A 15,665-nucleotide genomic window follows, 5' to 3' on the forward strand; every position below is an offset into this window, starting at 1 on the left:
ATTTTCATGCGTTATTTCTGACATTTCTCATATGTGTATTATATATGGTTTATAAGACGTATATACTATCTGTCATCGCGGTGACAGGTTGTGTTCACTGACAACACGTTAAATAAAAATAACAATAGCGTGCGCGTAGAGCGCGCCTGTGTTGTGCTAGTAAATTAAAAAACAACTCGCAAATCAGAAAACTTTCAAAATTCGATAGAATCGCAAATTATTTGCGTACAAATGCTCTTGTCTGGAAAATATTTGACGATTCCAGTCTGAGAAAAGCGTTTATTCGAGATCTTTTCAAGCGAAATGTATGCGATGTGTGCGAAAATCGACGTTCTCTCCGCAGAAGTGGATAGGCATCTCTTATTTTGCCGCCGCGTCGCGTCGTCGACATTCCGCGGCACGTATCCGATCGCTCGGAGAAGAAGCGTTTCTCTTCTCAGACGGTGCGGTTTGAGTGGGCACTCGAGAAAATGGACGAAGGGGAAGGAACGCGAAAACGCGCGGGATTGTCTCCGCAAAGCTCTTCCGACCGTCGACTTGATAATGCGCTCGGAAAATTCTACGCGTGAATCGTATTGCCTCGAGGAGAGGGATCGAGAGCTCTTCAAGAAATCGGCTGGCGATCTTTGCGAACGTCGCGTTATCAAAAAAATATACTTCAGTAATTTTCGAATTACTGTCTGTCGAAACAATCAAAACACGTGAACGTGAAAATTTTGAACGAAAAGCAATATAAAACTTATTTGTTTCTCTCTGCAGCGATCAGTTACAGAGCGAATTAGCGATTTCGTTTATTGACAGAAATCCGATCTGCCAAATTGTACAATCGCGTGGGTAACCGCAATAAAGACAAAAATAAAATCAGCCTCCTATCGTTGCGCGTCTGTGTGCAATAAACCGTGGAATTTAATGTGCGACGGGCAAATAAAAATTTTACATACGATTCGTATTATTGTGATCAAATAAAATTGTGTAAATTATTAATTGCGCACACCTCTAATGAGCAAATACGCGCGCGATAGAAGCGCCTTTCGACAAGAGCCTGCTTGCCTCAGGGAGCAAAGGTCAAAGTTTTCGAAATGACTGGAAGCCGCGGAATGTCGACGGTTCAGCTCGTTGTATAGTCCTCCTCTCTCAGTCAGCTATCCTGCCGCATTATCCTGCCGTATCTCTTTATACCCGTACCATCTCCGTCCTCGCCACACATATATTTTATCCTCTCTTCTTCCCGCGCATGTTCAACTAGTCTGGAACACTTAGGCTCCTCGAAGAAGCCCGAGATCGATGCTCGAGATAGTCGCGTTACTTAACAGGATCACAGGATACTAAAAGAAACCGTTTTCCGCCCATTAAATCCGGTTAAGCGAGCCTATTAATTAAATGTTCGCGCACTTCGACAGGAACGTCAATTTCATCAGAGACACATTGCCGTATTGTTTTACGCGTTCTATACATATATTGCTACAAAACCAAAATTGTTCAATTGAAAAAATTAAACTTTTTGTGTCTCAAAATTAATCTTCACTTTTACTTATTCAGCATCTAAACACTCGAGTAAGACCTACGAGTCAGACAGACTCGGTTTGTGAGACCCACGCGACTTTAAAATCTCCGCAATCTTTTTTCAATTTTGTTTCGTTGAATCGAAAGTTTAAACAATTTCTGAGCTCGATAAAACAAACAAATTGAGAAAATTTTTTCAAAGATATGAGCGTTTAAAAAAAAACTAATTTTTACTAGAAACGCCGACGCGCAACTTTTGAATGGGTCTGGGAGACCCATGTCAGTTCGCAAAGAGTTAAACTTGATGATATAAAATGTGAATACCTAGTATAAACACAGAATGGGAAAGATACAACGTTACATTGTGTGTGGCGGTATGAGAAAATATGATATTCGAGAGGGTCGACGCGGACGAGATGACACTGTAAGGTACGGTGAGGTACGGCACGAATTCGACAACACACAACCCTTTGCGATGTCCGTGCTGCAATTCTCTCCGTTGTACGTCTCTTCTTTTTTTTTTTTTTAGTTTTTTATTTGACGTCGCGAAACGATGAGGGAAATTAGATGTCGGGATTATGCAACCGGAAACGTATTACGATCGCATTTGGAATTCGTAACAGACGTTGCCAGAGATCGAGCGGGTAAGTTATTATTATTCGAGAAACGAGCGTTCCGATGCGGATAAATTAATACGAACGTAACAACAAGTTCGTCACGCTATTTGAGAACATTTGAGAAAACTGTGTGCTTAATAATAATAAGACTACGAGTCTGATCTTAAATTACTTCGATGAGTTTTTTTAAAAATCTTTGCTCTTTCGATATAAGATAAATTATCGTAAACGAGATTGAAGAAAATGTTCTTTTCAAAAGGAATTTAAAGACTTTACAAACAAATGCTGAAAAAAATCGATCGCATTTTATTTACCGAAGCGAACACACACACACACACACACACACACATCCCCATTAATACATCATACAGTTCGTTCATTTATTGAAAACAACATCATAATGACGTGTAATCAGCGAACATTGGAACGATATCATGCCGACGAGAGAGCGCGGAACATTGACAGCTGGATCAAGCGAGCGCCGCATCCCGATAAAGAGATAACTAATGGAGAGGAGAACGAAGCAAAAGCACAGAGGGACACGCAAAAAGGCGGTGACCAAAGAAAAAACAAAAATAAAGAAAGAAAAAATAGGGAGTAGAGAAGGAAAGGGGGAGAGAGAGAGGGAGGGGAGACGAGGAGAAAAAGAGAGACGAAGAGGAAGGTACGGGAGAGTTCCAAAAACCTAAGAAGAGCATCGATCGCAGCTGTCGCCTGTTCGCTCCGCACCTGCTATTGTCCGCTCGTCTCCCGGTCGACGACAAGTGAGAGAGACCGACCCCTTTTCTTTCGTATATACGCACACGCTGCCAGCACACGAATGAGACTGAGCGTGTACCGCGCGCGTGTTGTGCGCGCTTCCCCTCCGTGTCCACGGTCCACGTGACGTTGCGTGAGGTCGTCTTATCGGACACACGCACCGTGGTTTCTCTAATTAGCGCGACAGCGATAAGTACGTTTTTGATGATGCTGCACCTTGTGACGTTCGTCGCGCGGGATCGAAATTTTATTTCCCGATGTTTTGTCACGCGTGTGAGAAGAAATTTGTCCTGCCGGGAGTGTTAACATCAGAACTTCTCTGCGAGAGAAGTCTTCTCCTGAGTTTATTATTTTTATAGACGAGACGATTATATATGGGAAGATTATTGAGATATGTTATGTATTAAAATTTAATTTTAAATCAAATTGAAATTAAAAAAAGAAACAAATTTTATTACTGAGAAATAAAATTGTTATCGAATTGCGCTCGAAACAACAACGTTCTATTTGCGCAACCTAATGACAAAAGTGATGACGACCGTGATGCTCTTCCCCTTAAAATAACAACTGGGTTTCTGCGACGTACTCGCGTCACGCGGTAACAAATATTCGGCTAAACTTCCTCCCCTCCCCCCCTCGATGAATTCGCTACGGATTTGCCCGTTTGCAAAACGGGCCGCAGAATGAGTCACGAGAAATTTCAGATAGGGGCGGATGTCTCTCTAAAGGGTGCTATCTCGTAAAGGAGCGCGCCAACTGTTATACTCCCCCTCGCGCACTCGTAGGTTGCACATGTGCTCGCGAGGGAATTTCGTCGGTCGCACGACGATGGGGACCGCCGACGATATGGACCCACACACAGACTTTGGTCTTTCGCGAGTCGCAAAATCCCCTGAGAACTCGGCCAAGTGCGCGGCCGAAAGGATATCACCGAGGGTGCGAGAGAAACAAATGGGGGTGGGCCAACCCCCGAAAGAGTCGGTCGGAATTAACGGCGTATCGATTAGCGGAGCCTGCCGGAGAAGTCATTCTTCTCGGGACAAGCTTTCAAAACCGCGTCCCTCGTTGATAAATCTCGCTCACAAATCCAATGACAAATTCTGTCGCATTATTTTCATTCGATATCGTTGTATCATCGGAGGTGGTGAGGAGGCGCGCGCGCAGAGTGACGAATTTGCTGCCGGCGCGGCAAGTTTGCAAGCTACTTCTCGATTTCGTCATTGCGGCGGTATTAATTATAAAAAAAACGTACGTTTTTGCGCATTGCGAATATTTCCGTGCGATATGATCGATCTTGATTAAAATCTTGGAAACAAGCGAGCAAATTCCCGTGCATAGACGCGCAACGGCCGATAGAGAGATGATTGTTATCGCGGCTGTTAAATATTTATACGAGTTATGCGGTCGTGCGCGAACACGATGTTGATAAGCGCGAAAATGATTATCGGCGCGACGTGTATCTGTCAGCGGCACGAAACCCATTGAAATAATGCGCAATATTGACGCACGTGACGCACGTGAAAATGGATTGTTTTTTGTAAATCAAGTTGATCAAATAAAATTTTTTTATTTTTGTTCCGCGAGAGATTCGATTTTCAAGCTGTTTTTTTTTCTCGATAGAAATTTTAAAATTCCACAAGGAATGCCTGTTGGCTCGTATCAACTTTAATAATTAGTTGTTAGTTTTGTTTTGTTGCAAATTATGTATCGACAAGTAGTGTGCAATTACTCATGCGACGTTTATGCAAATAATAATAAAAATAATCAAATTCGGCGTTTGATTATGCGCGATGTCTGTTGATAAATTTTGAACAATCGCGAATATAAAAAACGAGAGTGTTGTACTGCGATAAAAGTTAATATATTTTTTGCTGTTGTTATTTTATTATTTACCATTTGTTCGGTATCTTTTGATATGTATCAGCGAATTTCTGAAATTGATGAAAATTATGCCGCAAATGTTCAAAAGCGAATACTTACCATGCTGCGAAGCCTGCTCGTTCGAGGATCCACCGCCATCAATAAGTGAAGCCGTTGACGCCGATTCGTTGATTACCGTGCCGGAATTTTTTGAGGACGCGTGCATCATAAGCAATCCGCGTCCTTTACCCCCGATCGGTCCACCTCTACGGGATCCTCTCGGTCGACCGCGCTTGCTCGCGCCGCGTACGGATTGTCGCATACGCGCGCTCGCGCCTATGCCGAGAGCGAAGTGATGCCCGAGTCGGGCAACCTTGGATGGAGGTTCTCCGAATTGATGGAGACTTCGCGGCTTGCCGCTTGAAACTACCGTCGGACCGTCTACGTCGACCACAAGCCCTTCGTTGCTAGTTTCGTCCTGCAAGGAAAATTGTCAAAAACATGAAGAGAATCACACAACGTTATTGAAGAACAGTTAGATGTTGTTATATTAAATATTAAAAATAATTGTTTTTATTTTCAAAATGATTCTTTCAAACGTATATAACGTATATATCTCTCTATTTGATAAACTGCACCTCTGATTTGGCTGGACTAGTCGGCGTGCTGTAATTATCCACATTTTCTAATTGCTGCTGATGATGATTGTTCTGGTGCTGTGACTGAATCGGATTGGCGGCCGATTTAGGCTCATTAAGATTAACTTGAACGGTATCGTTGTTTTTGTCGCCATGAGCATCCGCTAGACACGGCTTCTTCGCGTCGTTCTAAAAAACAAAAAAAACAAAAAAAAAAACAAAATAGATCAATCGGGATAAATAAAACGCATGCGTGTGAGAATCGCGTATCATCTTTCTAATTAAAATTATACATATATTATAAGAAAAAAATCAAAGTAAAACATATTTTAATTTAATTTGTATCACGCTTGAAGGATTACTTCTGAATAATTTATCGAGCATCACTGTTTGGTAAATTTAATCTCGCCGTTATTAAATATAACAATCAAAAGTTTATATATATCGGTAAACTCAGTCGTGCCGCGAAGCGTCCCAGAAACCGTACATCAAAGTAATATGAGAAACAGATAACGCAGATAAGAAAGAAAACAAAAAAAAACGTTAGACGAGAAGAAGACAACGAAAAAGAAAAAGGAATTAGAATTTAAGACGCGACCGATAGCGGTGAATAAGGGCGCTGGGCTCACCTTGACCGGAAGCGCGGTTAACTTCCTCTTCCGGTCCCTCTCCTTGTGCTGTAGGTTTGACTCGAGCCGAGCCTCCTCCGCTCGCTGCTGCTTTCTCTCCTCGCTTCGTTGGCTGTCTGAAATATACGGACGTGTATATGGGTATGCTCTGCATGCCGAGGACGCGACGGCAAGTTCGTTACTCCGTTTCTTATTATTCCTTATTAGATCATTAGCATAACCTAACGAGCATAATGTAATCGCGGCCACTACAACCGTCCCTCTCCCTCTCTTCCTGCACCATGACTCGTTTTTCGGTGCGGTTGTATATACACGCGCGTCCTGCCGTGTGTGATAGTTTCCGAGAGAGAGAGAGAGAAAGAGAGAGAGAGAAAGAGAGAGAGAGAGAGAGAGAAAGAGAGAGAGAGAAAGAGAGAGAGAGAAAGAGAAGATTGTGCAATAAACAAAAAAAATGTTTTAATTTCGTAAAAAAATTACAAATATACATTAAATATGGTGCCTCTATTTTCAGTTTAGAAAAAAAGAGAATATCGATACAATACTAAGATTCGCACAAGCAAAACTTTAAACGGAGTTCTGTCTATCAAATACTTTCAAATCAAAATGTTGGGAGGCAAAAAATAAAAAGTATATATTTTTCAACAACATAATGTCAAAGAAATTTCAATTTAGTTAAAAATCTCCATAGATCTAATTTTAAACACAAATGATACGAAAACTAACTGATATACTTACATTTTGCCTCAATTTCCTCATCGTCTAATAGCAACGACACGACCTCTTTCGGTTTCAGTGTGTCAGGTTTGAAGTTACCGCCGCTTATGACCATACGTTGAATCTGCGACAGACAGAGCCTCATATTTGCACTAGCTACTTAACTCGAACATACATACGTAGTGAGCGTAAAATAACACTTGTGACACAAACCTCACTCTTCTCACGCGCTCTCTGCAAAATTCGCTCCTCGATAGTTCCTTTACATATTAATCGGTAGACCGTGACTTGCTTGGTCTGACCAAGTCTGTGGGCACGATCCATGGCTTGCTGATCCACAGTGGGGTTCCAATCGCTATCGTAAAATATCACCTGTAAGCAACGCATCGATAATCGCCGAGTTGTTGTACATATATTAGAGCTTACACGAAAAAAAGATTTATAATACAGGCAGATCATAAGAGATATAATATACACAACTATCTGCGCAACTGAGATAATTAAGCTAGATAGTTTAATTAATATTTATTATGCTTTTTTCTTTGGCAAAAGCCTCTTCGTTCCTTATTTATTGCAAGCGTGTATATTTTTAGATTCTCGATAAAAATTCACATTAATATTCCCAACCACGAGCGTGGCGATCAATCGATAACAAAATCTACAAGTACTTGACTTGGAAAGAATATTTCCAGAAAGTCAAGGTGACGAATGGCGTGAATGTTAGAAAGGATATATAGAATTACTGACCGTGTCTGCTGCAGTGAGATTGATTCCCAGGCCGCCGGCCCTTGTGCTGAGCAGAAATACGAATATGTCCGCCCTGCAACACAAAACAATCCCACAGATTTAACAACGACGTCGTGGAACGACAAACCGGATGTTTTGTATGGAAATGAATTCGAGTCGCATATATGAAGGAATTTCTAGAACAAAATCCTCCCTAATGGGAGCACGCGATTACGCGTTCGAGATTTTGATGGTCTTAAAAACGGCACTCGTTTGCTTTTGCGCATTTTGTTTTCTATATGTATATGTATATATTTGGTAAACAATTAACGGTAATCGACTGCGAAATAAGAAATTACACTAAACTATGAATACAGAATAAAGATGTTGAAATTTTGCTCGTTGCATGAGATTCAATTTTCAACACAAAGAACCACACAATTGTGTCAAAATATTCATTAATTTACAATAATAGTCCACCGTTAAAGCTTCAGTGGCTGTCGTGCATTCAAAAAAAAAAAAAAAAAAACCCCGCAGCTGTTTGTACATGATGGGGGGAGGGGAACGATTCGGCAATTAATTCCCGCGTTAGTTATGCGCGGCTGAACCACATACAGGACATGCGATCTCAGGATCGCGCTTTAAGCAACCCGATACTGTTATAGAGAAATATTCTAATCAGCACGGCAACTCAGGTTGTTGTTGTTGTTGCTATTATTATTATTATAATGAATAACATTCTTATTAAGCGAGCAACTGACGCCGAACGTTCATCGAAGCTCTCCCATCAACACGTGCCGCTTCGCTGCAGTCAGTTACAAACTAAAAAAAAAAAACTAAAAAATTACCTCTTTTGAAAATCCGCCACCATATCCCGACGATCGGAGATTTTCGAGGAACCGTCTAATCTCATAAATGTGTGTTTTCTGTGATACATATACTCCTGCAAGAAACAAAATGTTTCACACAACAAAAATTAATTACTTGCAGAAAAAAAGTGCAGCAGATGAAGAAAACGTACCTCGAGCAAATCGATCATCTTCGTCATCTGAGAATAAATCAGCACTCTGTGACCTTGTTCCTTAAGACGTCGCAAGAGATTGTCTAATACGGAGAGTTTGCCGGCGTCTGTCACTAATGTTTGTTTATCTAAAATAATGTGTTTTATTTGAGAATTCAATACGTTGTTCCCCCTAATGCGATCAAGAATTGCAAGATTACTAAAGAAGTTATTATTTAAATGCGTTATTTATTTATTGCGTCGCACCTGGTACAATAATATGCGACCATCCGTTAACGGGTGTGCACGCGGACAATCCACCACGCGGCTGATAGCAGAACGTGGTTCGGCCCGCGCGAATGCCAGACGCGTTTTCGGAAAGCGCTCGCTCACAACCAAGCCGAAGTACTTTCTGACCGAACTGACCGCCACATTCCTCGTGCCTCTTCCAGGCGCACACCGCCGAACTATTGCTAACGTATAATTTTCGCGGACTAGCTTGAACCTGCGAAAATAAAAAGATATGGCGCATATGTACCATCTCTTTATTTATTTAATACTTGTGTCGTGTATACGTAGGCAATTAATACTAACCTTGGGATTATTATCGCAAACGAAGGCAGGAATCGTTGTCTGTTGGCAATATCGCATTATAGGCTGCCGTGGGTGATGAGGATGCTCAGGTAGCAGAGTTAACTTGGAATCTTCTATTTGTTCCGTCTTGCCAACGGGAACAATTCTTTGCAACTTAACGTCAAAACACGTCGCATTAGATGATGTGTTCGCGCGCTTTATTAAAGTTTATTATATACTTATTTATTAATTCCGTGATGTGAAAAAAAAAAACGTACTTTAGATAGCTGAGTGGCTTTTTTACTACTACGTAATATTCTATGGGCGACGGTTTCCGGCATCGAGTGTATCGTGTGAGTGGTGTGCGTGTAGAAAGGCTCTCCGTCGATTATTTTTTTTGTGAAAAATAAATCCTGCAACGCCGCCGACGAAGTGTCAATTTTTCTGGGTAAATACAACATTTGATTCGCGGGCACGCGGGATCTGTTGTCGAAGCGCCAATTCTCCCAGTACTGCACCATTTTCAACATTCTTTCCATAAACGTTATGAGACATAATCTGCAAATGAAAAATTTGTAAAAAAAAAAAAAACAAAAAAAAAACAAAACAACAACAAGAACTACAAAATAATGTGTACGGAGTTGTTTTTGCTCATTAAATAATATAATAATATTTACACACCTAAATAAGATACCGTCAATGAACGTTTTGTTCATTTCCATTGGAGATAAGTTGATGAATCTACTAAATGAAAACATATTCTCGTGCGGATCCTCGCTGCAGTGAAGAGCGCGATGAATGTATTCAGCAGCAAATATAAATAACTTATTGTACAGCAGATGATCTTTGGATGGCAGTGCCAGATGCAAAAGCCCTTCGTTGTACAACAACGCGGGCATGTTGTAGGATTCTGTTTGCACGAAAAACGGCGATTTGGCGTCTCTACGTTCAAAAAGTTCGGGATGATTACAGACCTGCAATTTAAAGTATATTACGTTTATATAGCGAAACTATTACAGTACATCAAATCGCGAAGAGCTAAACGGTTTATAAAATAAAAATCAATTGTGTGAATCGGACAGCAGTAATTAGTGCAAAGCTATATTGTGTGTACCTTTCGGAACTGCATGACTAGATTCATGAGATTAGAAGTGAAGTTTTTGTCGTTTGATGTAGTATCTCCTCCGCCTACTGTGTAGTGCAGCAAATCTTCTATTCGAATTTTTTTCTTCAACGCTGAGAACAGAACAAACAGAGAAAACATTTATAAATATTATAAACTCTTGCTATATAGTTCTTACACTTAAGAAAATCAAATAAAACATCGAAATACCTGAGTAAAGCAGCTTTTGACGAGTCGTGAGCGGGCAATACACCATTACTTCGATCTTGTCGGACAGTTCATTTTCCACGTCTTTTTTTATTCTTCGCAACATAAAAGGCTTGAGAATCATATGAAGCCTCGACAGATGTTCTGACAAAACATTTGTGCAACATTTTTAAATAAGTAAATTTTTTTAATACATGACTTGTTTTTCGTTTTCCATAAAACGTTGCATTTTTTTTTTTTTTTTTTTAAATTACTCACTTTCATCTATTCCCGTTTTGTTTTCCGCGTGGCTCTCTATGTCCTTGGAAAACCATTCGTTGAATTCGTCGTGCGAATCAAACAACGTCGGCATGATAAAGTGCAACAACGCCCATAATTCTGCCATACTGTTTTGTATAGGAGTACCACTGAGCAATAGTCTATTACGACAGCTGAATCCAAGTAACAACTTCCATCTCATACTGTTAAAAAGAGAACGATTAGTTATTATAATGTTGTTATACAATACATAAAACACAAAGTAACATACCTGCTTGTGCTTTTTATAGCTTGAGCTTCGTCTAGAATCATGTATTGCCACTTTATTCTATTAAAATATTTGTAATCCGTAATTACTAATTGATAACTCGTTATAACCACGTGAAAAGAAGCTTCCTTTGTGTGCAAGTCTTTCGTGTCCCAGAACTGTCTCAGTATCTTGCGTTCTTGAGGATTACCCCAGTACGGAACCACTTTGAATACCGGCACGAATTTCGCCATTTCTTGCTGCCAATTATGCAATGTTGAAGCCGGGGATATGATCAGAAACGGTCCCCAAACGGAGTATCTCTCGGCAACGTGACATAAAAACGCTATAGATTGTACGGTTTTTCCCAGACCCATCTCATCGGCCAATATTCCACTGATACCCTGATCGTACAGATTCGCCAGCCAATTCATCCCCTTTAATTGATAGCCTTTTAAGTTTCCCTTGAAAATCGAAGGCTGTGGATGCTCCAGATTCTCCGGTGTATCACTAAGACGCAATTCTTGGGACGCAGCGGCTGTATCGAATTGCTTGGTTCTGGCTTTTTCATTGTTAAACGCCTCAGTGGCGTTTTTCTTTGCCTTTTGCTTCATAATTTCGCTGTCGTAATCGTCGATGCCGATTAGTCTTGGATTCTTTTCCTCGTCCAACTGATTCAGTATTCTCAATTGCTCCTCCGCTGAGATTTTGTTTATTTTTCGCGACATGAAGTGAGCGTACAGCTCTGTTTGAGTAATCAGAAAATTTAACTTCCTCTGCTGACGCTTTGCTTCGATAAGTTCCACATCCATTTTACGTTGCTCTTCAGCTTCCTTTTCCAGTCTTCTCCTGGTTTCTCGTTCCACGCGATCGTAACGTTTCCAGTAAGTTTGCATTTCTCTTGTTAATCTTTTTGCTCTCCAGATAGTTTCTTTCATATTTTTTTGAGACTGAAACACACAGGGCGAAGTAAAATAATATGTACAAACTGCAATTCTCCAAGTCAAACATAAAAAACACATTTCAATTCATATTAACCTGCATAGCTTTTTGTCGCCAATACTTCATGCAATGCTGCGCTACTTTTTTACAACTTATCAGCATTTCTTTGTGATTATTGGTTTTTGCCCTCTGTACTTTTCCTAATTCCTTTTTAGACATCATAACCCAGATTTTTCTTCTCCTCATCGTCATCACCTCTACACTTTTGGTATTGTGCTTTTTTCTTCCTCTACCTCTAGGCTGATGGCGCATCATAGTCTCCAATTCGGATTCATCCAATTCTTCTTCTCTGGGAGTAGATTTGTCCCATTCTCCTTCCTCCAAATCTCCTTTCTGAAAAGATTTTAGAATAGACATAACAATTTGTATATACAAAAAGTACATTAAGTATACAGCAATATTACAACTTAATACATACATGATATTCTCCAGATCCACGATGGCGATTAATTTTTTCTTTCTTGATTTTCATAATTTTTTTATCTGGCTTCTTCTCTTTTTTCTTTTTGTTACCTACAATCAGCTTTTGGTGATCTAAAAATCTGTCATAATTTGACAACAAACCAGCGCTATAATACTGATACTGTATGTTCTGAAAAAAAAAAAAAAAAAAAAAAATTAAATGTATTTTTTCATACATCCCATTTTATATATTGATAATAATCTTTAACTGTTATATATTGTCTTACTTCTGGTTTCTGATAAAAACGACCTTGATACTTTTTTCGTAATATGTGAAACTTCAGCATGTCTTGAAAATCTTCTTCTGTAACTTCGCTATCTGAGTCAGAGCCTGATGCGGAACTGTCAGAAGAATCACTCAACAGAATATCCTGTAACCAATGTCGCTCTTCTCCCACACTCGACAGATTGTACAATCTGAACTTATTAAGTCTTGTTTCTGTAAAAAAAGTAATAAGTAATTTTAATGTACCTTAAAAATATAATAATCTTAGATTACACATCAAACTTAAGCAATTATGTACCGACCTTCCTTTCGAGTATGTACATTGTCAAAGTAAGCATCTGAACCATCTGAGGATTCTGATGATACAGACTTGTCATCTTCACTAAACAATTGGAAACAAATGTGTTATTGTGTAAATATATCTATAAATAATGCGCAACAATATAACTTTACAGATTTGTAGACATGTATTACCTAGAGTGTTCTTGAAAAAGATTGTTAATATGTTTCAGAAAAGGTTGTATATTGAGACTGCGTTCCAATCTCTGCAAATGCAATGGTGCAGCCATTTCAGCTTCCAGCTTCATTGTATTTGCCTTATCCGACATTACCTGTCTATGCAACAACCTGGAATTCCAACAATCTAAAACAACGCATAATATGAATTTTAAAATTTTTTAGTATATAAAACCAAGTTGTTTTATTTTTATTTTATACACATATATATATACATATATATACTGCACAAGAGCAATCTATAGATATTTCCTACTGTGAAAATTTTTTCAGTAATACAGGAGCAATTTATAAAATTTTCTAATGTAAAAATAATTTTTCTTGGCAATACAATCCCAGTACCGAGTAAATATTTCTACTGTGTGTCAAAGCGCAGTAAATAATACTTGTAACAACAGATATACATGTATCTGAGTTAGCAAAGTGATATAGACTCTTCTTTCAGAATATACAAACCTAACAAAAAAATTCATAGATAAGTGCGGTACTTATAATAAAATTATAGAAACGGGATTATCGCGTGTGTGAGATACGACGAGAGCCGATTGCGATCTATCCGGGCGCGGATAAATAAAATGTGCATTTTCCCCCGTATCTGAGTAGCGAACCGCAGACGGTACTCCGTGAGTCCTCGCGACTCTGGCGAACGAACAGCTTGTATAACGAGCGCGTGGAACCGTCTGTCCGAGATTGTGCGCGGCTAATTTCATTACATAAGGCAAATGACACGCCGTGTATCAAGATCGGGTGCGGTTATAAAATTTCTACTGTGAGATATAAAATTTTTCGCTAACAGTTTTGACTCTTTCACCTTCCACGTCTTGGTTAAGACGCGGATCCCACTTATCTCGCACCGAAAACAGAGTCTACCACCGGAATGCAATTCCCTCTGTTCACAGCGATATTGGATATATCAGTCGGAGAGGAATACATGATAGGAGGAAGCCTAGAGAACGCAGACATTTGGCGTGCCATTAAAGCGGGGCAGGGATAGGGCATATTGTTCGCCACCATTTTTGTTTTCAGTAGGTGGCGTTGGTTGCAGCTGTGCGCGCTCATCTTTCTGGCAATTTCACGTCAAGAATTGCGGTTTGGATTTTCGATCAATAAATCGCGTTTGGACGCATTGCAAACGCGTGAGAGATGTAAAATCGAATGTGTCAAAATAAGAATTTCCGCGAAGAGGAGCGTCAGCGCGCGTTAAGCGCGGAAGAAAAAAAAACGATAGCCAATCAATATGCTGCTTTTCTATAAAAGCATGTTGTCGATTGGCGCGTTGTTTTTTGTCACACGTAACGCGTTAACGCATTCTGGCTGCGGTTTCAATGCTTGGGCGCACATTTATCTATAGTATACGTGACATGTACTACTAGATAAATGCGCGTTCAAGCATGAACGCAGCCAAAGATGAGGCTACTGATCAAACACCAGCTGTCTCTCTCAACGTTGAAGGACATTTTCTCAACATGGCAAAGGTAAGAAACGCGCAGTTTATACATTCTACATCTGTACCCCCGCACAAATTTTTTTGTGGTGCGTTACGTTACGTCAAGGCCATTCTACATAAGACGCAGACGCAGGTTGCAAGTCGCAGATCTCGCGGAATTGACGATTGACGTTTGTCAACATCAGCCAATCGACTTGCGTGATTGGTCAATTTTGCGAGATCAGCGACCTGCGTTTGCGTCTTATGTAGATAGACCTTTACGTAGGACGGCCTTTAAGTACTGGCCATTTAAACTTAGGCTGCGTAACTCAGAACGCAGCCTTAGATTCGTACGTAAACTTGATCTTTGTTCAACGCGCAAACAAACTCTCAACTTATCACGTTTTATGCTACATTAAGGCTGTGTTCCAAATTTACTGCCAGCACGCTGCCAGTGCTAAAATTGTATAATATATGTGACTTAAACTATAGATCTTTAGCGCTGGCAGTGAATTTTGAAACACAGCCTAAGTTAACTTTGTTTGTGCGTTGAATAAAGTTCAAGTTTACATACGAATCTAAGTTTATGGTTAGTACTTAACGTAACGTACCACGAGAGAGCTTGTGCGGAAGTCCTAACCTTTGTTAACGTCATCGACGTTGATTTAATGGTTCTAAGGGCCATTCTACAATGAGTTGAAAATGTCCCGTCGCCAGTTGCAACTACTAGGAAAAAAGTATTATTTTACGCGCTGCGGTTGCCAGTTGCTGTTGACAGAAGTTAAAAGTTGACCAACTCTCTCTCTCCGGCAACGGGACATTTTCAACTCGTTGTAGACTGACCCTAAGAGCCAATCACGTTCTATTATTACAAAGCAAGTTGATCTGTGAACGCAGCCATTTATTGGCTTCTCATTGGTTACGTTCAGAAAACTCAACGGTTGAGAGATCATCACTTATGATAGGACTATTCTTCAAAACCCGGTGCTACGGTTCCAAAAGTATGATCCAATCACAAGTGATTATCTCTCAACCGTTGTGCAACTGTTGAGTTGTCCGAACACACCCGTTGCACGAAGAGAGAGCAGGTATCGCAAATAGAACAAAATTTCCGACCAAAAAATTTCGTATACACAGTTTATTTTTGCTAACTCTCTCTCTCTCTCTCTCTCTCTCTCT

At 40.0% G+C, this 15,665-nt stretch overlaps 1 protein-coding gene across 6 annotated transcripts in view; it reads right to left on the reverse strand.

Annotated features, from left to right (window-relative positions):
* LOC109851686 (putative DNA helicase Ino80) overlaps nt 1-14,057 on the reverse strand; it is a 16,751-nt gene extending 2,694 nt beyond the window's left edge. The window contains exons 1-22 of one of the 6 annotated variants that reach the window (XM_020422011.1): nt 13,855-14,057; nt 13,019-13,187; nt 12,847-12,926; nt 12,546-12,757; nt 12,275-12,448; nt 11,893-12,189; nt 10,879-11,804; nt 10,608-10,810; nt 10,353-10,493; nt 10,134-10,255; nt 9,701-9,993; nt 9,298-9,577; nt 9,041-9,193; nt 8,714-8,951; nt 8,468-8,595; nt 8,295-8,389; nt 7,468-7,540; nt 6,934-7,092; nt 6,742-6,844; nt 6,007-6,122; nt 5,378-5,566; nt 4,860-5,217 (exon numbers count right to left, since the gene is read on the reverse strand). In XM_020422011.1, coding sequence (XP_020277600.1) covers nt 4,860-5,217; nt 5,378-5,566; nt 6,007-6,122; nt 6,742-6,844; nt 6,934-7,092; nt 7,468-7,540; nt 8,295-8,389; nt 8,468-8,595; nt 8,714-8,951; nt 9,041-9,193; nt 9,298-9,577; nt 9,701-9,993; nt 10,134-10,255; nt 10,353-10,493; nt 10,608-10,810; nt 10,879-11,804; nt 11,893-12,189; nt 12,275-12,448; nt 12,546-12,757; nt 12,847-12,926; nt 13,019-13,152 — 4,474 coding nt within the window. In that variant the 5' untranslated portion in view covers nt 13,153-13,187; nt 13,855-14,057. Of the gene's footprint in view, nt 1-4,859; nt 5,218-5,377; nt 5,567-6,006; nt 6,123-6,741; nt 6,845-6,933; nt 7,093-7,467; nt 7,541-8,294; nt 8,390-8,467; nt 8,596-8,713; nt 8,952-9,040; nt 9,194-9,297; nt 9,994-10,133; nt 10,256-10,352; nt 10,494-10,607; nt 10,811-10,878; nt 11,805-11,892; nt 12,190-12,274; nt 12,449-12,545; nt 12,758-12,846; nt 12,927-13,018; nt 13,188-13,516 lie in introns of all 6 variants that reach the window. The other 5 variants (XM_020422010.1, XM_020422006.1, XM_020422009.1 and 2 more) reach the window with 5 other exon arrangements.
* Between the last annotated feature and the right edge of the window lie 1,608 nt (nt 14,058-15,665).

The sequence above is a fragment of the Pseudomyrmex gracilis genome, unplaced genomic scaffold (assembly GCF_002006095.1).
Source record: "Pseudomyrmex gracilis isolate BER0280 unplaced genomic scaffold, ASM200609v1 scaffold_19, whole genome shotgun sequence".
NCBI lineage: Eukaryota > Metazoa > Arthropoda > Insecta > Hymenoptera > Formicidae > Pseudomyrmex > Pseudomyrmex gracilis.